The sequence below is a fragment of the Acinonyx jubatus genome, chromosome B1 (genome assembly GCF_027475565.1).
Source record: "Acinonyx jubatus isolate Ajub_Pintada_27869175 chromosome B1, VMU_Ajub_asm_v1.0, whole genome shotgun sequence".
NCBI classification, from domain to species: domain Eukaryota; kingdom Metazoa; phylum Chordata; class Mammalia; order Carnivora; family Felidae; genus Acinonyx; species Acinonyx jubatus.
The window spans coordinates 14,312,005-14,339,255 of record NC_069382.1 but is presented as its reverse complement, the minus strand read 5'-3'; the positions used below and the strand labels follow the sequence as shown (position 1 = coordinate 14,339,255).

At 45.3% G+C, this 27,251-nt stretch overlaps 1 protein-coding gene across 5 annotated transcripts in view; it reads right to left on the bottom strand.

The window, feature by feature from the left end:
* STOX2 (storkhead box 2) overlaps positions 1-27,251 on the bottom strand; it is a 269,212-nt gene that overhangs the window by 97,406 nt on the left and 144,555 nt on the right. Inside the window, exon 1 of one of the 5 annotated variants that reach the window (XM_027077086.2) lies at positions 14,836-26,905. The exons of 3 other annotated variants lie outside the window; for them this stretch is intronic. In XM_027077086.2, the coding sequence (XP_026932887.1) occupies positions 14,836-15,001 (166 nt within the window). In that variant the 5' untranslated portion in view covers positions 15,002-26,905. Of the gene's footprint in view, positions 1-14,835; positions 26,906-27,251 lie in introns of those variants that run through there. One more of the 5 variants, XM_015077177.3, reaches the window with a different exon arrangement.

Genomic DNA, 27,251 nt, shown 5'->3' with positions numbered 1-27,251 from the left:
TCCGTTGGTTAAGCGTCCAACTTCGGCCGGGTCACGATCTCGCGGTCCGTGAGTTCAAGCCCCGCGTCGGGCTCTGTGCTGACTGCTCAGAGCCTGGAGCCTGCTTCGGATTCTGTGCCTCCCTCTCTCTCTGCCCCTCCCCTGCTCATGCTCTGTTTATCTCTCTCTCAAAAATAAATAAACGTTAAAAAATTTTAAAAAAGATGATAAATTTTATGTTACGTCTATCTTACCACAATAAAAATAAAAGGTAAAAAAACAAACAAACAAACCAACCAGATGACTAAAGAACGAGTCTTTAGAATTAAATACACTTGACCTGAGGAGCAAACTATCCATCTCAAAGCAGCAGGGTACAGGGAATTTGTAAGACGTCTTCTGGCTGAGATGAATGTAATTTCCATACGTTTAATTTCCTGCATATCGTTAAACTCTTTTCTTTAAAGAAGTAGTTGGCTAATCAAACCTCTCCCACATTGCCTGCCTGGCAATAAGAAGTTAAAACAAAGATATGCAAATATTAAGAAATTCTAATCTAAGGAAACTGAATATAAGTGCAAGTGACCTTTTTCATTCTTTGAGTTTATCCGGTTTGGTGCCTTGGTTCTAAAGTTAACAATACAGAGAAACTGTGAGTCACATTTTTTTTTTTTTAATTTAAGAGCTGGCAATTTTGTTATATTTGTTTAGTATTTTTAAATCTGATACATACAGAATATACGTATTCACTGATTAGCCATAAAACAGGGGAAGAGTTGATAAGAGATACGGTTTTTAACCGGTACAGAGTAGATGTCTAAAAGCAATTTGTTTATTTTTTTTTTAAATACACTGTATCATACAGCTTTGTGACTGTTCTTTAATTTTCTAAAGAAGAGGGGAGTTTGCTTCATTTGTATTACTTTATTTTATTAAAAATTGTTAACATTTATTTACTTTAGAGAGAGAGAGAGAGAGAGACAGACTGCAAGCAGGGGAGGGGCAGAGAGAGAGGGAGACACAGAATCCGAAGCAGGCTCCAGGCTATGAGCTGTCAGCACAGAGCCCGATGCGGGGCTCGAACTCACGAACTGTGAGATCATGACCTGAGCCCACGTCAGATGCTCAACCAACTGAGCCACCCAGGCGCCCCCTCATTTGTATTACTTTAAATGTTATACCCACTCCAGGGGCACTTGGCTGGCTCAACAGGTAGAGCATGTGACTCTTGATCTCAGGTTGTGTGTTCAAGCCCCACGTTGGGTGTAGAGATTACTGAAAAATAGCCTTTTTTAAAAAATTATACACTCCAAGGGTTAGGGAGGTGCTTGATTTTGCAAGTCCTCTGACCAGGAGAAATACAAAATGAAGATTATGTTTTCTTTTTGTTTTTTTTTTAGATTATGTTTTCATATTATTGACATTCACTCCATTGCCGTGGGTTACTGAGCTCATATTCTTTGCCCAGTGACAAAGTAGGAGAGACTATACAGTATTTTCTCAGAGTGGTTCCTGTAGGGAATCCCAAGGACACTTTTCTTCATTTTCCCCCAAACTGAAGATTTTAGAACATACATCTGATGCTTTCAAAATCAGTTAACTGATTCTTTTCAAAAATATAGTCCACTTACCTGATTTTAGCCATCTGTACTTTTTTTTTTTGCAATATTCACCAAAATTCCTAGTTTATTAATTTCTTGACTACCTTGTACTTAATCCTACCATAGACCATTCAGACCCATACAACTCCTCCTTATTTTCTCCCCCCACCTGCTACTGTCATTTAAAATGATTGTGCAGAGTACTGCCCAATTATGCCATTATTTGGATGCCAGCCTATTGTAATGCTCAGAATCATGCTCAGTCTGAACAATAACATGGCAAAAGTTTGATGCGCTAAACTAATGCTTCCTCGGTGATTTTCCGTAACTAAAAAGTAAAGGAGAATACAAGACAAAATGAACCTGCAGAAGAAAATGGTTTACCAAATAAATGAAATGATGTTTCTGTGGGAGACTTCTTTCCATTTCAAGTTTCATATTTGGCGGCACCTGGGTGGCTCAGTCGGCTAAGCATCCGACTCTTGGTTTCAGCTGAGGTCATGTTCTCACAGTTCGTGGGTTCAAGCCCCGCATCGGGCTCTGTGTGGAGCCTGCGTACGATTTTCTCTCCCTCTTCCTCGGCCCCTCCGTCTCTCTTTCTCTCAGAATAAACAAACACATAAAGTTTCCAATTTTGTTGTCAGGTCCTTTTGTGCCAAACAAATTGAGACCCAGGAAGTGTGTGGTCCCAACTGCTTCCTCTCCTCCAAGAATCAGGGATGTTCACCACATGGAAATGCTAGGCCAATTAAGACACCAGAGGAGATCATGTGGATGAGGAAACCCTGTCTAAGGTGCTAAGGGAAAGAGTCAGCAAGGAAAGAGTCCAGCAACGGCTCCCCCTACTGTCCCCCACCCCAGCGCTTGCCGGATTTTAGGAGAAAACTGTCCTTTAGGCAAGTCAAGGTCACGCTCAGAACATTCACTGACAAGAGTAGAGATAATTTTCAAATATCATACATAAATATTTGACTTTAGATTCCTTAAAATATGCAGGAAAGGCTAAGATCTGTCCTCACAGTAGAACACAGGCGTTGCAAGAGGGGGCCCTAGAGTAAGAGCAAGACGACCCATTAAAGAAGTTGGTTTTACTAACATTTAACATAGAAACTAATAGTTGAATATGTACATGGTTTAAAGTGTGTGTGTGAGTGTGTGTATATGTTTTATGTATGTGTGTTTGAGTACGTGTGTATGTATGTGTATGAGTATATAAAATCTCAGGTTTGTCATCTTACTGCTTAAGCAGTAATTAGTGGCTGCCCCCCAAGACCGTTGTGTGAGGGGTCAGTGAATGAGATCATTCTTTTTTTTAAAAAATTTTTTTTAACGTTTATTTATTTTTGGGACAGAGAGAGACAAAGCATGAACGGGGGAGGGGCAGAGAGAGAGGGAGACACAGAATCGGAAGCAGGCTCCAGGCTCTGAGCGGTCAGCACAGAGCCCGACGCGGGGCTTGAACTCACGGACCGCGAGACGCTTAACTGACTGAGCCACCCAGGCGCCCCGAGATCATTCTTACCCACTGGCTGGTACAAGTTGTGCCTAATAACCAATGGTTCCCTTCCGCTGGGGGAAAAGGGGACTGGGGGTAAAACGGCTCCCCCGGAATATCTACATGTCAGGACCACATGGGAACTCTGTTATCTTTTTAGACATTTCTTTTTTGGGGAGTGGGGGGAAGTCTGTTATCTTGTTGGAAACTTGTTCTCAGACTGACAGAGGAAGCCTGTGCTCATGTCCCAGGGCCTTTGACCTCTGGCTTCCCTCCACCAAGCTGAACAGAAACCTTGCAGGGCCGGACTATACACACAGTGGTGCGAAAGACACCTTCCACAAGCCCACAGCATTGACTCCAGCCTGAGGGAGGACACTCGCAGGGCCTCAGTGCAGAGGACATACTTTCATACCTCTGGCAGCATTTGGTGACCCAAACCTCCGTTTCTGGGCCTTGAGATCAGGATGGTGTATCACGTCTTCTTTTGCATTTGGCATCCCAAACACATCCCTTGAAATTCACACGTGTTTAAATTACCCACATCAAGGACAGGACAACCTATGGGGAAACAGGATCTGCATGCTCCAACAAACGATGCTTTAACCAACAAAAGCCAATGCTTTTGTCCCATTTGGGATGGAGGAGGCTTCTGAGGTTCAGTCAGTTGGCCGCGGCCATATAAAGCAAGGTCCTCAGTACCCTTCCGGTTCATTAGGTATTTTTACCTAGACTTTAAGGAAGGAGGGTCTCGGGAGGGGCAGAAGTGTTGAAAACAAATAGGTAAAATGGAAATTCAGGAGTAAACAAGGCAAAATGAAAAGCTCGGCGTTCCCCCCAATCCCAGTGGATGCAGCTCGCGTGTCTGCCTGGAAAGGGGGGTGAAGGGGGGAAGTGACTGCTTTGAAAGCTGCGGAGGAGGGGGGCCCTTTATCCCCCAGCTCAGGCTGGCATCCCATCTGCTCTTAGGAAAGCTGCCGAAATATTAACATATTTGACAAGTGGACCCCAACCTTCAGCACCCCTTTACCTTCTACACCATTCAGCGGGACTTCTGACCTGAGATTCCACGGGACCATCACTAAACTCCCCAAGGAGGGGAAATGGGCTTGGCTTGGAGGAGAGAAGCCATTGCGCCTCACTTTCAAAAGTGCCCTTGATAGATGGACCTTGGCCTCAACGCTGCCTTCCTACCTCACACCCCATTTCTGCGATGCTCAACTGCACACACAAACACACACAAGCACACAGCTCAACCCTCAGCTCAGAAGCAGCTTTTTTTCCCCTTTGCCTTCAACTGAAAAGTCAATGCATATATCTCAGATTAAGCGGAGTCTGATCATATGGGGCACTGTCTCTCTGATTTCCGTGAAGCCAAGTTCTCTCAGATGTATATCCTGCAGGTGCACTGAATGCACAATGATGCTCTACCGTTCTTCCAAAGACGGACATTCGAGGACAGGCGAGCCCACGTAGGTACGTGAACAGTTCCGCAGATTTCTTAGAAGATCGCATACCAAAATCAGGAAGAAATGGAATGTCTGACTTCTGATTAAATGAGTACCAAGCGTAAGAAAAAATATTTAAAGCTGTTTTTTAACTCTGCCGGATCATGGACAACACTACCTGTTGTCACCCTTCTTCGTTAGACACTGAGGACCGAGTCCGCCCCGTAGTTATGCCTCCAGAGAAATAATGATATCGTAGCAAGAACGTACTAAGTTCTTACTGTGTGTCAGGAACTATGCTAGTTGTTTTGTGTGCATTTGCTCCTTTAATGCACAGAACAACTGTAAGGAAGATACTATTTTATCCTCATTTTACAGACGAGAAACAGAGAACAGACTGATCGCACAAACTGCCAAGATCACACAGCCAGCAAGTGGGTGTCAGGACACCAACCCTCTGACTTCAAAGCCCTAAGTCCCATCGCTCTGCTGCTCTCTAAAGGCACTTTACAAACGTAAGACTGAAGCCACTATTACAAAGGTGGAAAACCCCATCTGACACGACGACCATCTTCCCGTTCAGCTCTTCTGGGCATGTTCGGTCCCTGGAGAAGCAAACTCTGGTAAAGCATCTTTTTTTTTTTTTTTTTCTGTTTATCAGCAGCCGACCATTGTCTTCATTACAAATAACCAGTGAGCAAGTGTAAGGAAAAAAAAATGTTCAAATACTTGTTTCAATTATTTTAGAACCAACCAAAATGAAAATTCAAATGAGTTCACCGGGTTCACAGAAACCAATGCGGGCTCTTTTGGGGTGCCTGGTGCCTCAGTGGGTTAAGCGTCTGACTTCAGCTCAGGTCATGATCTCACGGTTCATGAGTTTGAGCCTCAAGTCAGGTTCTCTGCTGTCAGCACAGAGCCCACTTCAGATCCTCTGTCCTCTTCTCTGCCCCTCCAACGCTCACACTGTCTCTGTCTCTCTCAAAAATAAAGATTGAAAAAAAAAGAAAGAAAGAAAGAAAGAAAGAGAAAGAAAGAAAAAGAAAGAGAGAAAGAAAGAAAAAGAAAAAGAAAGAGAAAGAAAAAGAAAAAGAAAGAAAAAGGAAGAAAAAGAAAGAAAGAAAGGGAAAGAAAGAAAGAGAAAGAAAGAAAGAAAGAGAAAGAAAGAAAGAAAGAAAAAGAAAGAACAAGAAAGAAAGAAAGAAAGAAAGAAAGAAAGAAAGAAAGAAAGAAAGAAAGAAGGAAAGAAAGAGAGAGAAAAAGAAAGAAAAAGAGAAAGAAAGAATGAACGAACAAACAAATGCTGGCTCTTTTAATAATGCTAATGACAAGCAATGCTGATTTAATGCTTCTCGTGTGCTGTACCTGGTGTTAAGTGCTTCATGTATATAATAAGTCACATAATTCACCCCAAACCTCATGGCTGCATACCATTATTATTCCCATTTTGCAGGTAAGAAAACGGAGGAAATACGTTAATTTATCCATGTGTACCCAGCCAGTGCTGGAAAGGCTGGATTATGAAGCCCCGTGGCCTGTATCTCTGCTCGAAGTTGCTATGCTACACAGCCTCTCAGAGAAGAGAGGCTGAAATATTTACTGGGCTATTTTGAGTAACTCGGAGAATTTCGGGGGGCGGGGTGTTGGAGATCCAGGCTTGGAGCTCTGTGGCCAGAGCCGCTTCCGTGAGGCCTCCTCAGCAGCTTCTACCAAGCATGAGCACCACCAACCCGGCCACACAATGCACACCACCTGCCAGCTATCCCCCCCCCACACCCCCAACAGCAGCCTCCAGAGCGCGGTCTTGCACAACAGCGCCACCCTGTGAAGGGAACGTGCCTCACAGCCCCCGCTGCTCTGCACAAGCGAAGGGCGTGGGTAACAGGTGAAGCCTAGGTCAGCACCCAGGCCCTCCACGTTGGGCAGGCCAGGAAGGCAATCCCATGGCGAGTTCAGCAGCAACACAGAGAGAAAGGAGACTTCCACCTCCCTCCAACATTCATAAGGCGGCTGTATTAATTCCCGGGGGCCGCCAAAACCAAACGCCGTAAACCAGATGGCTTAAAATGAGAGACGTTTATTCTCTCAGGGTTCTGGGGACCAGAAGACAGAAGCAGGACCATTTCCCCTCAGGAGGCCCTGGTGGCCAGCAAACCCTGGCCTTGCCTGTGGCTTGTAGACGCATCATTCACATCTCTGCCTCTGTCTTCACATGACCTTGTGCCTGCCGTCTGTTTCTCTTCTCCTTATAAGGACACCAGTCTTACTGGATTTAGGGCCCACTCTACTCACGTATGACCACATTGTAATTACATCTAACCTGTTTCCAAAATAGTTCATATTCCCAGGTACCAGAGGTTAGGACGTGAACGGTTCTTTTGGTGGGGGCGGGTGGGGGCGCTCATTCAACGCAGGACAGTGGAGGGTTCAGATGCTGGGCAGCCAAAAAAAAAAAAAAATGACAAATATCCAATGTATCTCAATTGCTATGAGGGCCCTTCATCTCATGTAAGGATGAAATAAGTGATTTCAAAGCCAAAGTTGGATATGCCAAAAGCAATTAATGGCCTGTTAGCTCTCTTCGGGGAATCAGCGAGACAGGAATGTGCAGTTGGGGTGTGGTGGGGGCGTTAATTGCAAAGCTGGATGGTTCCTCCCTCTGAAACTATGGCCATCAGCAGGATAGGGCCAGGCATAGGTCCTGCCACCAGTAATGCCCACAGGCATCTGCCAAGTATCTCTCTTTTATCTTCAAAAGGAGAAAACTTGGCCTGGAGGGGCCATCATGGATTTGAGTAGAAAGATAAATGGAGATTTTAACTGTGTGTATGAGTTACCTAAGCCATAATTTTTCAACTGCATAGGTGTATGACAGATGTTTGAAATGTACATTATTTACATAGCTGGTCTAGTCTACTGGGTTGCTACACCCGTTACTCTAAGCCTTTTCACACCTGACCATACTCACCAAACATATGTCCCTTTTATCATCAGCACAGTGGCTTCTGAATAAAGGCCAACACCAATAAAACAAATCCTAGCGTTACAAAGCACTTGACATTTAGGAACGGGAGAGCAGATGATCTCCAAGCAACCTTGTCCTTGGTCCCCCACGTTTTCAGAAAAACCCAAGTGGGACTGAAAGTTCACAGAACCCAACTGACCCCCCCATGTGCCGGGAATAAAAATAAGTCAGTCATCTGCTCCCCTCTAAGAAACAGAACACCGAGTACAAAAACAGCTAAGCTAGACTTGTGTTCTCAACCAACATTGCTAACTGGATGACCCCCAAAACTGTATCTCTAACTCTTACTGTTCCTCGTGTGTCCAACCAGCCCATTAGGTTCAAAATGGAACTCGTCGCCTGCTCTACTGTCCCAGCTTTCTGGCTGTATACTGCATTCTTCCGACAAAAATCTGGTTTACAACCCCCCTTTATTTTAACATCTTAAATCCAGTTATAAGGAATGGCCAGCTCTTTGTTCTTGAAGATTCTCCCCTTCCCCTTCGGACCCATCCCTCCTTCCTTGGCTGATACAAGCTTTCCACGATGTGGCATGACTACCGCTCAGGTACGCAAGGTCATTTTAGGCGGTATTTAGTTGAGTATTTTAATTGATACAGTAATATATTAATCTTAATGGAGATCAGAAAAATGGAATTAGCAAATGAACCCTGTAATGTCACACAGAATACAAAACTTTCTTCTTAATTCATTTCAATCAAACAGTGGGCTCAGGTTAAGGGAAAACATTAAGTAACTGATATGGGTAGTTTACAGACATGGCTAAAATCTTGGGGGTGGTGTGCAAATGCCTGGCAGTGCTGGGAAGCCCTCCTCTGTGGTGGTCGCTCAGCATCATATGGCTTGATCGCATCGGCCCCTTCAGCCACATCCCAGCTGTCTTCCTGGCCTCAAGACTCTCATGTTTTCCATCTGTCCTGCAGGCCACCACAGACACTCCTCCTGAAACGCTCCTTTCATCCTTGGTTGCTACTGCTTCTACAACCTTCCCTCCTTCCCTCCATCCCCCTCCTTCCCTGTCTCCTCAAATCCTACCCAGTCTTTCAAGACCCAAGGAAGCCTCCCCTCCGGGAAGCCTTTTCTAATTGATATCCTTCTCTGAACTCCTATTCCCCTTACACCAACCGTATCAACTTCCCCACCTGACTCTTGATCATATCCTACCTATTATTTACCACTTTCTAATGGTCGATTCACTGACAGCTGGTCATGTCTTTATCCAATTTTTAAAGAGGAGTCATATTTTATTCATTCACGCAATAAACATTTACTGAGTGCCCGATATGTGCCAAGCCCTGTGGTTGCTGGCAAAGTAGAGATGTGAATAAAACACGTAGTGCCATTGAGGAACTCGTTGCCTTGTACTGGAGACCCACGTGTGAACTCGTGGTATGACAAAAGATGACCGTGTTGCTGTAACACAAGTACAGAACAAATGTCATAGGAGGGATTTGCTCTAGAAAGGATCTGGAGGTCAACTGAAAGAGAATGGTGTATGAGCTGGTTCTGGAAGGTTCAAAAGTATTCCTTCAGACCTTTAAAGATGGGGAGCCTATGGGGCACCCGGGTGGCTCAGTCGGTTAAGAGTCCGACTTCGGCTTAGGTCATGATCTCACAATTCGTGGGTCCAAGCCCTGCGTCGGGCTCTGTGCTGACAGCTCAGAGCCTGGAGCCTGCTTCGGATTCTGTGTCTCCCTCTCTCTGCACCTCCCCCACTCGTGCTCTGTCTCTCCCTCCCTCTCTCTCTCGAAAATAAATAAACATAAAAAAAATTTTAAGAAATAAAAAATAAAAGATGGAGAGCATAGTCTAAGCAGTGGAACAGACATTACAAAAGGCACAAAATGGCAATACAGTATTGTTGAAGGTATTTTCAGGAGCCTAGAACACAGGATGGTGGGGAAAGAATGGGAAGCAGGGGTGGAAAAGGTAGTCATGCCAAGAAGAGGCATGCCAAGAAGAGCCTTGGTCTAGGACTTCATCCACAGGCATGAGAAACACTGAAAAGAGAAATGATGTGACCCTAACACAAAAACCCTCTGGGGACCCATGGAGGATGAACTGTACCTGAAGACAGGTCAGTTTGGAAGATACCGTAATAGAACAGAAGAAGATTCAAGCAACACAAGATGGAGAAGGAGGGCAGATTTTAGAAATATTTAGGTGGTAGACACTGGATTTTCTGACCAACTGGTTGTACATTCTAACGTCACATAGAAACAGTCTAGGGATTAACCACTCGAGGAAAGGTTTGCTGTCTACTTAAAAAATTTACCCATGACATTTCTTTCCGGTGGTACGGTGGCTGAGGTTAATTTAGAGTTGACTATAGCCTACAGTCTTATAACATGCAAGAGCCTTTACACCTTATAGATTAGGCTCCATACAGCGTCTCTGATCCACAAAAGCCTGTCCTAAACTGAAAAGTCAACGTATTATCCCACCAGCAAGGACCTAACCAGATTTTGTTTCTTGGTTATATTTGCACCCAGCACAAGCAATGGTTTACCAAAGAACATGCTATTGTCTGAACTCTCCTAACTCTCTGGGGTGTTGGGAACTTAAGCCAGAATTGCTCCGGAGGTGTAAAAATGCTAAGGTTTTTATACAATACACTCATACTCCTTTTTTCAAATAAAAACATTCACGAGAGCGTAAAAGATATTGAAACACCAAGAGAGGTGACCTTTTGTAAGTGCATTCGTGTTCTCTTGGGAAATAAAGAATAAAGTCATTCACCACCAAGTGTAATATTCCTCACTTCCACTTGCCTGATGAAAGGAGTCAACACAGGTAGTTTCAAATTAAAACACAGTTGGAGTAGCTGGCTGAAAATGGATCTCTCCAAAGAGGGGAAAGGAGGTGACAGGATGTTATTTATTAAAACTTGCATGTGATTATAACTTCGTCCATCACCTCCCTCCCGCATCACTCTGCTGGCCAGCACAAGCCGCGCGCACATTTAACACAATGCTTGAGGACGGCAGGAAATAGGACTGTTTTGCAAAATGAGCACACTTCCCACACACCTCACATACGGGGAAGCACGTGACTCCAATAAGTAGAAAGGGCAAAGGTTATTTCTAACGATTTCTGTGTAAGTGCTCACAAGTCCTGTGATGGCTCATTACAGAGTCACCGCGGGGCCCAATTCTGTAATGGAAGCAGGGACCAGAAGGACCCGTTACAGACGGGAGGGAGGTCATATTACTCGCCAGGGACACAGCCGGTTGGTGGCAGGCCCAGATTGGAACCTCGAGTGTCCATCCTCCACTCCCAGGAAACTCTCACGTCTCTTAAAATAACAGAACAGAAGGATCTGGGACACACAGTCAGCTGTGCCCCAGAATTAGTTTCTATAAAATTAAAACTTAATAAAGTCATCATGGTGGTTGTGCTGGTCATTCCGCCCCACCAATGACATCAGTTGGGTCGGCAGACAAAACGGATTTAAATTTTCTTCAGATGCCAATTTGGGCCTTTTGTGTTATCTCTCTTTTCCAACCCTTTAAAGTCATAGTGGTAAACTGTCTGCTTTGCCATTCTTTAAAATCTAAAAGCACCCTAAGTTTGGAGATATCTTGCATTAAGCAACAGCTTTGATGGACATGCTCTGTAGAACCTTTATGTGGGAAACTGACTTTCCAACTCCTGATCAATAGAATACCCCTGACTTGATGGCATTACACGTGGAACATCTAGACTCACTCTTCCCCGGGACTGGGGGAGAAGAGAGTGAAGAAAATGTAAAGTTAGTAGCAACATTTGTGCAAAGAGGTCACACAGTTAAGGCTCTAATAGCTTCACCGACAAAAGGTTTGCGGTCTTGAAAATTATTTCATGGAAGTATGTGAGCATGTTTTCACGTGGAAAGCGCTAGAAATTATACAGCTATTGCCCTCCCTGGGGGGAGACAGACTTTTATTTCTAGTTAACTGATGTCATAATATCTAGTTTTAGAAAACGCAGAATGATTCCACATCCGTTTGATCTAACCTCTTTTCTTCTTCAGATAATGCCTGGGCATTGAGTTATTCATCTTGTTTTGAACAAAAGGTAAGATTTTCCCCCTTCTGCCCAGAAACTACCATTGGGAAATTAATAGTCAAGATGAACAAGGAATTCATCTCATGGCCTATGAACTTGCTGGTTGCCAGAAGGAGGCCTGTGAATTCTTAGGGTTATTTTAGATTTGGTAGCATGAATTGGGAGCTTAAACAGTCATAAAAGACATGGTTGTCAAGATTTGAAGTTTCAGAATTCTCTGTACTTCCAGAGGATCTCTTTTAAGTTTTATATGCGCCTGTTCTAACCTCTCGAGTTTAAGTGTAGTTTATCCTGAAGCTATACGAAAAAGCCACGGCTAAATGTCAAGCCCACTGCTATAAATCACATTTCAAACTGGTAATTACTTATTAGTGGAGAGAAGGCTGTTTGAAATGGTGCTGTCTCATTAGAAAGCTATTACGGACGCCTGCAATTCGGCCTTAATAAACAGAGGTAAACTTCAAGTGTCTACTGTGTGACACGTATACCAGACCAAAACAACTGCTATTAAAATTCCCAAGGATCTCTCTCTCTCTCTCTTCTTTCCTAAAGTTAAAAAAAAAGTGATTCCCCCCCCCCATATTTTTTAGGAACATTTGTTGGGGTGGGGGAGGTGGATTTCTAAAAAGAGTCTCAAGTGAAGTTATTTTAAGTTCCTTATTTTAAGTAACTCTCTAACTTATTTTGTCCTTTGAACTCAATAACAAAAAAACTCTTTCTACTGAAAATCAAGTATGATAATACCAGTCGTTATTATGCCAAATGACTGGACAAACAGAATATGAAAAGACTCATGTTCTCAGCTGCCTCATTTCCTATTTCATTTTATGTGACAAAGCCTCTGTTTATATCCAGAGTCACTAACTTGATACAAGTAGATTTCCTTTACCTTTCGTAAGAGGAAAAGAACTTCCTGTAAATGATCTCTGAGTGTTTCAATATACCATCTATTCCTATCAAGTTTCATATTTGGAAAAGAACCATTTTTGAAAAGGAAATTGATAAGATACCCACCCCAAACACACAAAAGATGCATATGAGCGATTCCATCTACTCTCCCAATGCTCATTGTAGGTGTCTGTCTTAATATTTACCATTTCCTTCCATCAGCACCAACACCACTCATTACGTGTTTTAGCTAACGTTTTAAGGATGGATAAATAATACCCCTCCCTCGCTGGGCACACCATATTACATCCAACCTAACAGATAGGTGAGAATCTAGCAAGGCACTTGGCCCTTAGGGACGCTCCAGAGAATACCGAATGACTGACACAGCTCTTCGTCCCCCACCTTTTGGGTTTTTTGGTGGCTTTTTGTTTTTTGTTTTTTTGTTTTTTTGTCAGCAGTTACCTAACATTCAATCTGCATAGAAAACCACTATCCTGAAACAGCTTATCCCTCAACATCACTGTCAGACCTGCTTACCATGTGCAGATCAAGAAATGAAATAAGAAAAGAGAATCAAATAACATTAAGAGTTTCTTCCCCCACGCCTTCAGAAACACCTCGCAGATCTGGCAAACGCAGAGAAGTACTTCAGCAAATAACGAAAATGTGATCATAATGAAGCCATGCCAAAGACAGATAAAAACAGGCTCTATGGGAATATGCCTGAAATCGTTAAAGAATCTCACAGGTTTGTTGAAGAAATTATGGCCACCTGCCCTCCCATAGCTTCACACTTGGTGTCAGTACTGGTTCCTGAAGAGGGATAAAAAAAAAAAAAAAAAAAAAAAAAGAGAGGAACCATTCAGTGTGGAATGAAGACATTCAAACCCAGGCATCTGAGACCTGGGATTATCAAAACACTCGGTGCAGACATGAGTTTATGTACATATGTGTTTTGAGGTTAGATTTCGATTTAGGTGCATTTCAAAATTTACAATCACAAGTCTGAAGACTGTAGCAACCACGGCAGTGATTGGCTTGAATTACTAACGTATAAACTGTACTTGTCACTTTGCAAATCTGGCTTTTCATGAGAGAGAATTGAGGGCGCCTTACTGCCAAAACAGTACAACATCCTCTGTAGCCAGATTTTGCGATAAAAAAGATGGTTATTTTATTTAGGTTTTATATTTATGGAAATGTGGTCATAAGACATTTTTAAAGCATGAAGTACTAATCCCAGGGATAATACATATTTAAAAAAAAACTTGCTGTTTTAAGGGGAAACATAGCAAAGCTACCCTGTGAGCACCAACCACACGCTTAAAGCAACCTCGCCAGTGAAGACAGGGCTCGGGATGACTTGGAATAGTATGTGGTTTCAAATATAATCTCATCTCTTCCATCACATTGTGTTTGGTAGAAAATCACTTCTTTCAAACTGAAAAAAATGAACAAAAATTGATGTCTGACCATTGCACACAAGTGGTCAACAATAAGGAGAAAACAAGGAAAGAGTTCCAGGATTTGCCTCCTTCGGCATTTCCTCCAGTATTTTATCCCCTGGGTTCCCAAGTCACAGCCAAAGCCATTCCGTCGTGCTGCCAAAGGGAACCGGCTCCTTCCGAAATGCTCTTAACAGCCCTGCGTTTTACGATGATGAAACCCTTTCTGAAGCCTCCGTTTCCATTCACCGTTTTGTTCGTCCTTCCTGTCTGACATGCAAATACAGCCTCCATTCTTTCCATACAACCTAATTCGAGGCAACATATGTTAAATCCACACAGAATCATGTGAGCGTTCAATCCGCATACACACCATTACCCCACGGAATGCATGCAATGAGCTCCCACAGAGTTGTCTGCGTGCAAATCACACGAGCTCTGAGACGTCTGCGGGGCTCTTCCCGGACTCCAACCATCCAGAGTTGTGCACGGAACCTGTTCCCTTGTAGGCACAAGGGGCTGTCTAAATACCCACCAGGATAACTGGCCACCATGCAGGAGCCGGCCAGCTCGCTACTGCAGGCGGCCCCGGACGCAGGCTCTCCCACAAAGCTCAAGGAGGCTGCCGCGCAGGAGCCTTGCAGTCATTTATCTCCTGCAGCCAAAGCGCCAGGCACGGCCCCCTCCCTTATTTTACCTAACTAATAGCTCTCAAACCCCATATTGAGAGGGCCTGCTGTGGATCTTGCGGAGGTACAAAATGGTGGATGTGAGCTAATTTTTCCTGCTTTCCCCATAACTTATCGCATCCATCACCGGCCGTGCTCCCACCTAAGCACCCCGGCGGCGGCGCACCGAGCACGCCCCGCGGACACGGCCCGGGGGCAGAAACGCGGCTACCCACCTGATGTCATGTAGCCCCGCGAAGCCTGGGGCGCGAAGGCCGCGGGGAAGCGCTTGTGCAGGCGGTAGTCCTTCTCGCTGCGGGACCTCATTCGGTCCGAGGCCCGGTCGGAGAAATCCGAGCTAGGCCAGGCTCGCCGCAAGGTTGTGCTCCGGGTCTTCTTCATGGTGGGGGAGCGCGACCTGCCGCCCCGATCCTGGGGGCCTCAGCGCCGGGGCGCAGCGCGCTGCTTCATCCGTCTACGGCGGGCACGACCCTGGCGGACTCTGCGCACATTTTCCCAGCCCCTCCTCGTCGGCGTCTACACCGCCAGCGGCGGGTCCGGCCTTCCCCACGCCCCCACACACCCCCACGGCGAAGGCTCCGATTTTACACACGTCCCACAATGCATTACACTTCATTTGCAATCCGCCCGGCTTATAGCTTCCAGATTCCTGGGGGGGAAAGGCACGTTAGGAGGCTCCCCGGCCGGGAGGAGGCGGGGAGGGGGCGGGCGGGGTGGGGGCGCCGAGACTTGCAGCGTGAAAGCAATGGGAGCGCAGACAATGGCCCGATTCAGCGCAGGAGTGCTTAGCCAACTGTGAGCCACGGCACAAAAGACCCAAACAAATGAGGAAGCCGAGGCCTCCTCCGGGGCTGACCCGGGATCGGGCGCCCGGGAAGGCGGAGGGGCGGCGGCAGACCCTCTCCGCACCCGGCGGCTCAGAGCGAGGCGTGGGGATGACAGCGTCCGAGTCGTGTCCCCCCGGGCCTTTCGGCCGCGCGGCCCGCAGTCCCGGGCGCAGGCTGGCTCGGCCTCCCCTGCAGTCCTCGGGAGGCAGTCTTCATTACAGAGGCTCGAATGGGGGGCGCGTGTGCACAGGGATCCGAGCAGACTCTGCAGACAGCAGCTGCGGCAGGCGGGCTCCTGAGGAATCCAGGAAGAGCCCGAGTCCTCCTCGCAACTGCAGCGCCTCGTCAATCTTCCTCCTTCCCAGGCTCAGGGTGGTGTGCGTGTGTGCGCGTGTGTGTGTGTGTGTGTGTGTGCGCGCGCGCGCGCGCCGACACGCATGTGCCCCCCTACACATGCATGCTCCTACTTACTGGCCGAGGGGGCGTCTGGAGCCATGGCTGCCAGCGATGCCGAGCCTGCCGATCCACACCCGCACGGTGGCACCAACGCCCGGTCGCGAGCGCGCAGAATGGCTATTGAAGGGCAGGAAGCGGGGCAGCCGCCCAGTCTCATGCTAATCACCGAGCTGCCTTAACTTAGAGCACGGATCCTGTCAGGCTTCTCATTTTCATGTAAAACACCCTGCGGCGGCGCGGGGACCTCGGCGGGAGCCCCAGCCCGGAGTCCGTGCTCGGATATTTACATATTTTTAGGATAGTCCCTCCCCCTCGCAGGAAGAGACAGAACCCCCTCGGTGGGAACAGGGAGATCTGAGGTGCCCTGTCTTGCCCACCTGCGCCAACCCCGGAGTCAGCTAGAGCCGGAGAAGGGGGCGCCACCGGGAGCTCCTGCGACAGCCGCAACCGCCGGGGCACCTGGTCCACGCCGCCTGGGAAACGCAGTGGAGGTGGTCTCCGGCTCTTCCTCTCTCTCCCTGGATCCCTCGTGTAAGTCACCAGCAGCCCGCTAACCTGCATTCAGGTCCTTTACACAGCACGGCTCTGCACAGCTGCTTCTGGTCCAGCAACCAATCGCTAAAGGACAACAATGCGCGCGACGCGGGAGGGGCGGAGGGGGATGCGCCGCCCTGGCCGAGGCGCGGGGCCGGGACGCCGAGGTCACGCCGAGTTAAAGGCGCGCGGTCACAACGCTGCGGACCCCGACGACGCTGTGTGGGCTGCCAGTTTTGTTTTTGGTTTTTTGTTTTCAAAGCGCTTATACCCCCATTTGGGTTTCCAGAAATGCTCGGGTGTTCTAAACAACAAAAATAAAACTGATTTTTTTTTTCGACAGTATACTTTATTGTACATTTTTGCGCTTTTTTATTACTGACGATGCAACGTTCAGAATCATTTTTATGTTGTTGTTTCGTAGACACAGGTGCCAAGTTACAGAGACAAGGATACGAAATGTTATGGGGCTATGACCTTAGGCTGATGCCACAAAAACAAACAAACAAAACCAGAAAAACAGCAGGCTCTAAATGGTTAAGATTCAAGAGTTCTAGTATGATTTGGTGCTATTCGGAGGCTTGAATTCTTTGTTGGGGGTGGGGGCGGGCAGCAAGGTTCTTGAAGAACTATGCATATGGGGGCGGGGTTTAAGCCACAAGCATTAGATAATCTAGAACCAGAGCCTCTATTCAGTAATTTAAGGCTGCTCTCTAAAGAGCCAGAACTCCTCTAAGGAGTCAGCGTAACTAATCTATCTCTTGGGATAATGGGAGTACACAAGCCAGCAAACAAATAAAATCACTAAGTATCATATGGAACTTATATTTACACTAATCAAAATTTACTACAACTGTAAACCAATTAGCCACAGTTTAGTGACATTTTTTAAAAGTTAGGAAAAGAGACTCCCCCAGAAGGCACATTTTGCTAAGATGACTTCTTTACTGTAAGAGGTCTTCTAAGAACAGAAAGACCACAGTGTTAGAAGCTACAGAAGACTAAATGTGTAAAGAACCATAAAGGTAATATAAAATAAAAATGCATGAGATATTGACATTTAGATCTCTCAGTCCAATTCAACATACAATTACTCAGTACCTCCCATGAGCCAAAAGTGGTGATGTGAATGATTATAATAGTTCTGACTGAAGGCTAATGGTGATTGCTGTGGCAAATGTGATATTTACTCATTCAGCAAATAATTATTGACTATCTAGAATATGCCAGCCCTGTCATGGGCGCTGAATACCACACATGGCCCCACACAGTTTATGGTGTAGGTAGTAAGCAGATAAATGCACCAAGTGTGCTAAGTTCTAGAAAGAAGAATAACCTCTATGAAAAAAAAATGTTCATCTGAGACCTAGGGAATGAGGAGTCATCCAAGCAAAGAGTTGGGAACACGGTATTTCAGAAAGTGGGACCAGTACATACAAAGGACCTGTGGTAGGAAGTGAGTGTGGCCTCTGCTGGAAGAAGTGAAGGAGGGCCAGTGGGGCTGGAGTTGGAGCAGAAGAGGAACGCGTGTGATGAGGTCATAGAGGAAGGCAAGAGCCAGATCGTGCAAGGACTTGCAGGCTGTATTAAAGATTTTGTATTCTATTCCCAGTGCAGTGTGAACTGCTGAAGGGTTTTGAGCAAAGACGCACAGATAGTTTTAGAATTTCTCAATAGAGGAGCTCAGAAGAGGGAATCTGTTTGAAGGGAGGGGTCAGCCAGGAATTTCTTGGAGAGTAAGTCTGAATTGCCCTTGACTTAAAACTGAGAAAATATTCATTGTTCACATGAAAAAAAAAATGGGGTGGGGTGATGGAGGTTTGGGGAGGAGAGCTATCCTCAGCCACCTCTGAGTGTGGGCCTTAGAGGGGAGTGGTACTGTCCCGTGTACCTACCCAACAGAGTGCCCTTGGAGGCAAGGCCAAGGAGCCAGACACAGAAGCATCAAAGAGCAAATAGGTGGGGTTAGCTGAATGGAATCGGATAGTAAATGGAGTAGGAGAGTTAGGGACAGTTAAGTAATTTATCCATCCGAATCAGGTGGCAACATCAAGAAACGTTATGAAGGTAAGGCTTGAATCTCGTAAATAGCACATTACGAAACCAATCCTCTCGGAAGAAAGTGGACGTGGAAACCCCTGTGATTGTAGCCACTGTGAAAATGAGACTCAGTGTGTCCTGTGCAAACATTCACTCCGCTCACACCCAACTTGTAGGTCTTCAGTACTGGTTCCAAGTCTCTCCACCTAAATGAGACTGTCCTGTATCTGGGTCACCCATCGTCTCTCAAGGAAGTTCAGTTGCATAACCCAGTATTCAGTACTAGGCAAGTTTAGAATTCAATGGAAAAATGATAAAGCAAATGAATTTTACGGTGTAATGTTTAAAATCAGGCTCCAGCATAATTTGTACATTTGGTATTTACATATGAGCTTATAGACGCTGATAATTAGATACACGTTTGCTTTGTGATTCTAACTCAAATGTATAATTGATCTTAGACTTCTGATTCTAAGTGGAAAAGTGTAAGAAATTTGACTTTGAAATTCTCACTTAAAACTCTGGTTTTTTAGGTTTCTAAGAGTTTAATGAACTTGAGAGTTTTAAGAATATAAACTCCATGAAGGCAAGGGATTTTTCTGTTTTACTCATCGCTGTTCATTGTTGTTTTATTCAGAGTTGTATCTCCAGTGGCTAGTAATGCCTGGCATGTATTTGATGACTAATGAAGCCTGAGTGAGTATTCTGGAAGATCTGGTTTGAAGCCTTCCCAGTCAGACGTAATAAGTGCTTTTTTAAAAGTAGGGGCACCTGGGTGGCTCGGTCGGTTAAGCGTCCAACTTCAGCTCAGGTCATGATCTCACGGTCCGTGAGTTCGAGCCCCGAGTCGGGCTGTGTGCTGACAGCTCAGAGCCTGGAGCCTGTTTCAGATTCTGTGTCTCCCTCTCTCTCTGCCCCTCCCCTGTTCATGCTCTATCTCTCTGTCTCAAAAATAAATAAACATTAAAAAAAATTAAAAAAGAACTAATGAAAAAAAATAAAATCTTTAAAAGTTAAATATACCAAAGTTATAAATGCGATTTAAATTTTTAAGGGAATGGACTAAACCGTATTTCTGAATGGAACTAATTGTTGAGTAAAGGGACTTTATAGTCTTTAACTTGAATTAATCAAATATTTTTTCAACATTCCCCCAAGAGCTATAGTTTTCACTTTATCATTTTAAATTTACAAACAGAGTAAACCGAATCTAAAAACTTAAGGGCATTTTTTTTTTCCATTTGTATCTCTTGTAAAAGAAAATCTGATTTTTTGAATTTGTATCTCTCGTATACTGAGCATTAATGAAAGACCTAAATATCTGTAAATGATCTTTGCTGTGCACAGAAAGCCCCCCTCAGACATTAGAAAGCCCACCCTGACTACAGACTGAACATGTAATAATAGATCAGGGAGAAAAATCTCTGGAGTAAAGAAAAGGTTGATATGAGTGAAAAATGAACACAAGCATAAACGTAAGTGGTAACAGGTCTGAGCCTTGACCCTGTCACCTAGAAGAGGAATTTCAATCCAGGACCTCCTAGGCTCACAATACTCTGGGATGCAGGGACGCCCACTGCAATTCCACTGGCAATTTCCAATGGCATATTAGACTCCCCAAACTAGAATATCCAGGGGACATTCCATTGAAACTGCAACCAAAGTTGCCCGTGGCCTCATTTCTCTGCCCAAGTGCGACTATAGTACAGTAAGCGACCTAAATGTGCAGAAAGGAAATAGGCATTCTTGCATTTATGTATGTTATGTGATAGAGGCATCGAATATTGTGATTAAAATACCTGTTAAATAAAAATGAGAATTCTGAGTCTGAGAATAATTTATCTTTCCGCTTCTTCTTGAAACATGATTTGCAGATGAGATTAATGGGTTAATTTGACAAATGAGCTGATTAGTAAAAAAAAAAAGAGAGACATAAATGCACACCTTGAAGTTGGGCAGGTGGGTGACCCTGGTCATAAAGCTAGATGCGAGTTGGAAAAGAGCATGCCCTTGAAGGACTAGGGCTTTTTCAGAGGCTTGTGAAATGGAAAACCGGAGGAGTCTCTTATGGGACACATATCTACACGCGTATGTTCATATGTATATATGTTCGCATGTCTGTAGGGCCTGGGATATGCTGGCCTCCAGAAGGCAGCTGGCTAAGGTAGCTGACCAAGGCTCTGTCCCCAGGGCAAGTCTATCCACATCTTGTCCTCCCTAACCCAGGCCCCAAACTGCTAGTTAACAATTTTAACAGAAAGCTCCAGTACTTACAGTCTTTCTTAAAAGATGCTAGACAGGTGGTGGCTGAAACACCCTGGGAAGTGATAGATCCATAGGAGGAAACATGGTTAAGAGAGCTCTGAAGAATAAGGAGAATGCATGTATATATTGTTCTTTCCATTGTTATCAAAATCTAAGCTGAATTTCTCTTATTCTCCACTTAGGTACATTGTCACCTGTCATTTACTCCTAACAGGGCCATAATGAGTCACGGTTGTCAATGAATGCTCCCTTTAAAGACAGCAATGTTTGGGGACAGAGGGGTTCACCAAAGAGAAGTAACTCAAGAGGGCCTGAGATCTGGAGGACTGTTGCTGGAGTAAACTGGCATAATTGTGATGCCCACCTCCAGACCAGACTAATCGCAGGCAGAGAAACAGAGAGCAGGGAGGCATGGTGAGGTCCAAGGTACTATATCCATATCTTTGTTGGGGGCCTGGGAGAAGTTCATCTTTGGGTTCCATTTGTTTTTCTATTGTGATGGTAGTAAGATTTCTCTTAAAGGGTTGCAGCAAGAATGTGAGGTAAATACACAAATGTCCCAGTTCACTGCTGACAAGTAGAAGGCATCAGTAAAAGAGAACCAATTTTCTTGTTAGTATTGATCACTGAGAGGGGAAAGCATTTTTAAAACCTGAGTCCCTTCTAGATCCCTTTGTTCTATAAATCCTGCTTTGTATCAAATTTACAAAAGAGGCTGAATCCCAGTGGGGGTCAAGGATGCTACCAGCTAGCTCACTGACCCTGATGGGTGCTGCTGAGTTGGACAGTGGAAATATATAGCATCCACAGACCGGTTTTAGAACAAAAGAAGAAAACAGCACCCAGCCCAGCTACCGCATACTCGGGAGCCGGGGCATTCAGTGGTACCCAGCACACCTTGATTAAAGTGGAGAAATTCCTGGGGTCAAGAACAGAGTCCAGACAAGGTGGAAACAACCCAAGGGTCCGCCAACAAAAGGACAAAAGGAATGTGGTCTGTCCATACAATGGCACAGTGCTCAGCCTTAAAGAGGAAGGCAATTCTGACACAGGTCACAACGTGGATGATGAAGCTTGAAGACACCAAGCGAAGCGAAAAGACACCAGACACAAAAGGACAAAAGCTGTGTGGTCCCACTTAAATGAGGTACCTAGTGTAGACAAACCTGAGCCCACAGAAAGAACAATCCTGGTCATCAGGGCCTAGGTAGGGTGGGGAGGAGGAGTTGGTGATCAGTGAGTATAGAGTTCTGGGTAAATGGTGGGGATGGTCTGCCCAACAATATGAATCCACTTGTTGCCACTGAACTCAAAATTAACTAAAATGTACATTTTGTCAAACGTTTAAAGATAAAAAGAAGAGACTGCATGGAACAAAAGCCACAGGCAAGAAGTGGCTTTGTGTGAGGCCGTGCCGTTGCCAGTCGGTCTTTATACTCGCACACGCCGGCCGCACACATCTTCTCCTTTATCAGCTTTGAAAACGCAGGCTAAGTTCAGGTAGGCCACGGGCCCAGAACAAGCTCAAAGGTAAACGGGCAGGGTCACGTGCCACCAAAATCGGAGTGGAAAATGGGCCCTTCGAGGCTGCACTGGAGTTTGTAGAGAGGGAGAGGAAACAATTTTTAAATTTCTTCTAAGTTTGCAGACACTGAAGCGTTTGCCATGAATAAATAAATAAATACATACATAAATATATACAATTAACAAACACTCCATTCTAACACTCCATGTGTCTGCCAGCTGGCAAAAGTAGCCTGATCAATGACACAATGGTCAGATGTCAACAGCGGCAGCTAATAGTCTTGTCCGGCTGAAAGGCAGGGAGATACAGGGAATCGTAAGAGACGGGTGGAAACGCATGTTGGGGCAGTGAGTGCAGGGAGGGCTTGAGACTTAGGCCGATTAGGCTGTGCATAACTCACAAGGAACGGGGGCACCGTGACTACCAAGCAAAGGAGAGACATAACTGAGTGGTTATAAATTTAATCCAGCGGAAACTGGCTGCAAATAGGCAGGGGGAAGCTTTTTGGAACGATGAAAATACGGTTAAACCGAACTGTGGCCATGGCTGCACAATTGCACAGATGTATCAAAACACATCCAACGCTTAAAAATTGGTGAGGGGCGCCTGGGTAGCTCAGTCGGTTGAGCGTCCGACTTTGGCTCAGGTTGTGATCTCACAGTTCATGGGTTCGAGCCCCGCGTCGGGCTCTGTGCCGACAGCTCGGAGCCTGGAGCCTGCTTTGGATTCTGTGGCTCCTCCTCTCTCTGCCCCTCCCCCGTTCGCTCTCTGTCTCTCAAAAATAAATAAATGTAAAATATTTTTTTAAAAAACTGGTGAATTTATGGTATATGAATTATACTTTCTTAAATGCTGTGTTTTGTTTTCTTTTTTTTGTTAGCCCAGCCGTAGAGTGGGACATTATCTGGAAAAGAAGGACACCCACCCCAGAAGGCCAGCTGGGGCGCTATTGCAATAGTGTGGTTGACACGATGCGAGTTGGAATTTGAGTTCTTCCTGGAAGCATGGAGGAGTGTGGATAGGAGACACCGCCAGGTTAGAACCTGCAGATCTACACGGCTGATGTATGAGACGATGGGCGAGGAGGGCAGGCCAAGGGGAGAGGATCGCGGATACCTCCAAGGTTTAACGGACTGGTGATTCCGCACACAGAAGCGGGGAGTCATTTTACTTCTGGGTCCCCCCCTTTCTTGAACTTTGTGGCACTTATTGTTTATGCTACATATTTTGGCCCTTATTCCCATACTTTCCAATATACATAACTCCTAAATATGATACACACACATTTTTCTTCTTGCTGACGTAACTGACAAGCTCTCCCTTGCAAAATCCTTTGACGACTGTGGTCCTTATCTGGGTTCTTGTTTGCACTGGTGCCCACTCTCTCCTCTTAAAATGTGTCTCTCCTTTGTCTGTTTTGCTGTCCCTCTCCACTGGCTCTCCTCCCACCTCTCAGTTCTCCCCTGCCCATGAAACGCTGGCGTTTTCTGGAATCTGTCCCTAGTCACTCTTCCTTCCCCTTCTCAGTCTCCCTAGCCAACCTCAACAACACCCTCCACTTAGTGTTGACCCCTGTAAGTGAATGCTTTCCCCAACTCTCACCATCTGACCTCTCCCCTGATCTCCAAATCCCTATTCCCCCAACTGAGTATGTTCCCCAGATCCTCCATGGACAATCAAACTTGAGCTGCTCGTTACACAAAATGAGTCACTGTTATCCCCCTTCTCCTGGCCTCTGGCTTCCCGGCACACGTTTCCATACGTGAATGACACTCTGGCCATCTTGTGTCATACAGCAAGACCATGGGGATGAGGCAGCCTGTGCTTTTCTCTTCCATGGCTCCCTCCCATCCATCCCATGCCCCTCACTCCACCCAATCATCACCACGTTCTTGTGTCTCCACTGCCTTCCTACCTCCCAAAGGCCTGAGTCAAGGCAATGAGGACGGAGCAGCTGGCCATACATGGAAAATCAGTGTTAACTTGCCAAAGATAAAGAGTAACCTAAAATCTTCAATGAACTAAGACTACATTATAAATTTAAATGTCAAAAATTAAGATATATATAATCGTATGCCTAATTTGTCTAAATACACACTTCAAAACCAGTTTTTCAATTAAAAATGGAAAATGATCATCAGTAATTTGGCTCAATATTAAAGAGTTTAAGGCAAAAATCAGACTACATAGTAATAAAAAGATTACATATTTCAGTCTTTATATTAACTAGCATGGAGAAGCCCCAAATCACACATGAATGCGGTTGGAAAGCATAAAACCGTTTAACCATCTTCTCTGATAAGATTTTGACACTGACCATGAAGCGGCTGACTTCTGTTCAACAAGTTTTGTTACCTGAGGTAAACCTCGTGGCCGGTTTTTACTCTGAATATGCCACATATTTAGTAAGATACACTGCCCTCTTCTTGGGAAAAGTACCCATGAGGATCCTGTGTCAGGCTTTCAAGTCTCTCTTCAAAATGCTTAAAATATTTTCCGTAAAATCAGAAGAGTTCACCTGGGTGGTCAGCTGAGCGAAAGAATCCAGTTCACCTTAACCTTGGTGCATAGTCCCTCTGTCCAGCTTCGTAACCACCTCTTTGACAATCCTCCTTACACTGAAGATCTGTCTTTGCAAATTAGCACATGGCGCGGCTGTATTCATTCATGTAAAGACCCTAAAGCTATGCTCACAAGGCTTCGAGTCATTAAAGATAGCACCAAAATATGACCTTTTACAAAGCCAGGGGCAGCTAGGCACGCTCTCACAGAGAACAGGCATCCTCTAGAAAGGCCTAATACTTTTCTGAAATCCAAACAGACCAAGACTGAGTTCTCTCCATGAAATCCAACAAGCCTCCGAAGGAAACAATCTGAGTGAGTTGAGCGAATGAAAAATCTCGAGTCACCTCGCCTCTATATAGATTGAGAGGGAAAAGAATAGACTGGCGCAAATGGTAATATCAACAATTCATTAAGGAAATCTTTCCATTTATCCTCAGACATGTCAGGGCTACCCCGTGCACGTAAGACTGAGGAATGTCTATTCCCACTGCCCAGCTTTAGTAGGTAGACTGAGTTCTCCACTGGGCCACCAGACATCAGTCACAACCCAACACAGTGTCATAGTTGACTAACCACAGACGACCAGCTAAAAATCACAGTATCGGTGGGTTCCTCAGATTATTGTGAGTGGTACCAACCTCGTCCTCAGAAAAGGTCAGCAAAATTGTTACCTCCCATCATTTTATAACGAAAAATACTATAGCTTTGTGTTGACCAATTCCTTGAAGCATCCTGCCACGAGGTGACCAGTGGGCTTGGCCGGGGTAGCAATTATTTTCACGGTTACTCCTCATCCCGTGACAAGATCTGAAGATCATGGGAGCTGTAAACCCACTTTCTGAGCGCAAATAATCTGCAACAGAGAGTAATATCCTAAAAGTTAAACACACGGGGCCACACAGAAATGGCCTCTCCACCATGTATTTCCAAGCCGGTGACACATTCACCCAGGACAGGCCCTGGCATCGATCTGTAAGTCTTCATTTCTGTTGCACTTTTTACTTAGAAGACCAACAGGAATACAAGTCCTCACGTTTTCTCCTGATGCTCCAGTAAATCACTGTGGGCTCTCACTGCGGTGTGCCCAACTAGCTCAACTATTCCTACTCCTCAACAACGTCCTTTCCGTCCCCTGGCCTTCTTGGAAGCTGTCCTGTTTCCCGGAGATGCCTGTGGTCCCTCTATCTTCCTAAAACCTCTCACTCATCCTTCCAGATTCCAACTGTGGTCAGTCCTCTGACAAGCTTTCCACCTTCTCCCTCCCTCAGCCCTTCTGTTCTCCTGCAGCGTGAGAAGCCCTTGTTTTGCTCCGATTACGGCACTCACCACATTGTAACACAACGTAATATGGCACAGAGATTCCCACTGCTTCCCTGGCTTGTTTGCCCCTTGAGACCAAGGACCGTTTTGTGCGCTGAACCCATGTGCTCTGAGCACCTGCTCTGTGCTCATAAAGGCCAGAAGTTCTGGGATAACAAAATAACAGCAGTAAGAACAAAACGTTCTGTCACTAAGGAGCCTGCACCCTAATGGGAAGAGATAACAATAAACAAAGAGAGCAGCAAGTTATAGAGGACGTGAAATAGTGATGTGTGTGATGCGAGAAAATAAAGCCAGGGACAAACACTGAGGCTGATGGTTTGCGATTTAAAATGGGGTAGCCAGGGACAGCTTCACTCTACTCATCAGTGATGCCTCGTGCCTTTCCAGAAGTAGGCCCTCAATAAATGTGTGCCGTGCTGTGCTAATTTTAGACCCTCTTCAGTACTGCAGTCCTAGCAGAAATGCAACAAATGCCATGGATACATAAAGTGGATTTTGGTCGTAAAGGAACTGCTACCATATCTACGTCGTTTTCCCACAGATCCATTTTACAGCTAAGGGATAGTAAATGCTGCCTTATGTTTGCACAGGACTTGACAGTTTATGGAGTGTCCAAGGTCAGAGGTGAGCAAGGCAGGAGTTATCATCGTTAAAGATGCAAAAATGAAGGCCCAAAGGCAGTAAGTGACTTGCCCAATGTCGTACAGAGGTTGAAGAACCGGGATTCTGCTCCTGTCCAGGATTCCCCCCTCCCCCCCCCCCGCCCCGCCTCTGCCTCTGGAATGACTGATGGGAGCACTTGCAAGGGTTCTCTCTTAACTGCTGTTCCGTAGCATGAATGAAGTTCATACACATTTTTATACTGCCAGAACAGCCCCCAAATTCGTAATCTTATTAGTAAGTTTTTATGAATAGATGTGCATGTAAAACAGAAGACGAATTTCTTCAGATGACTCAAATGACTCCCTCGGCTGGTTTGTACAGATGGTGCATGAGATTTAGAGTTAAATCCACACGCCTCCTTCAGACTAATCAATCTTGAAAGTTTTCTTTTCTCAGTTCTGTTTACAGGTCACCACAGACCCGTTTCCCAAGC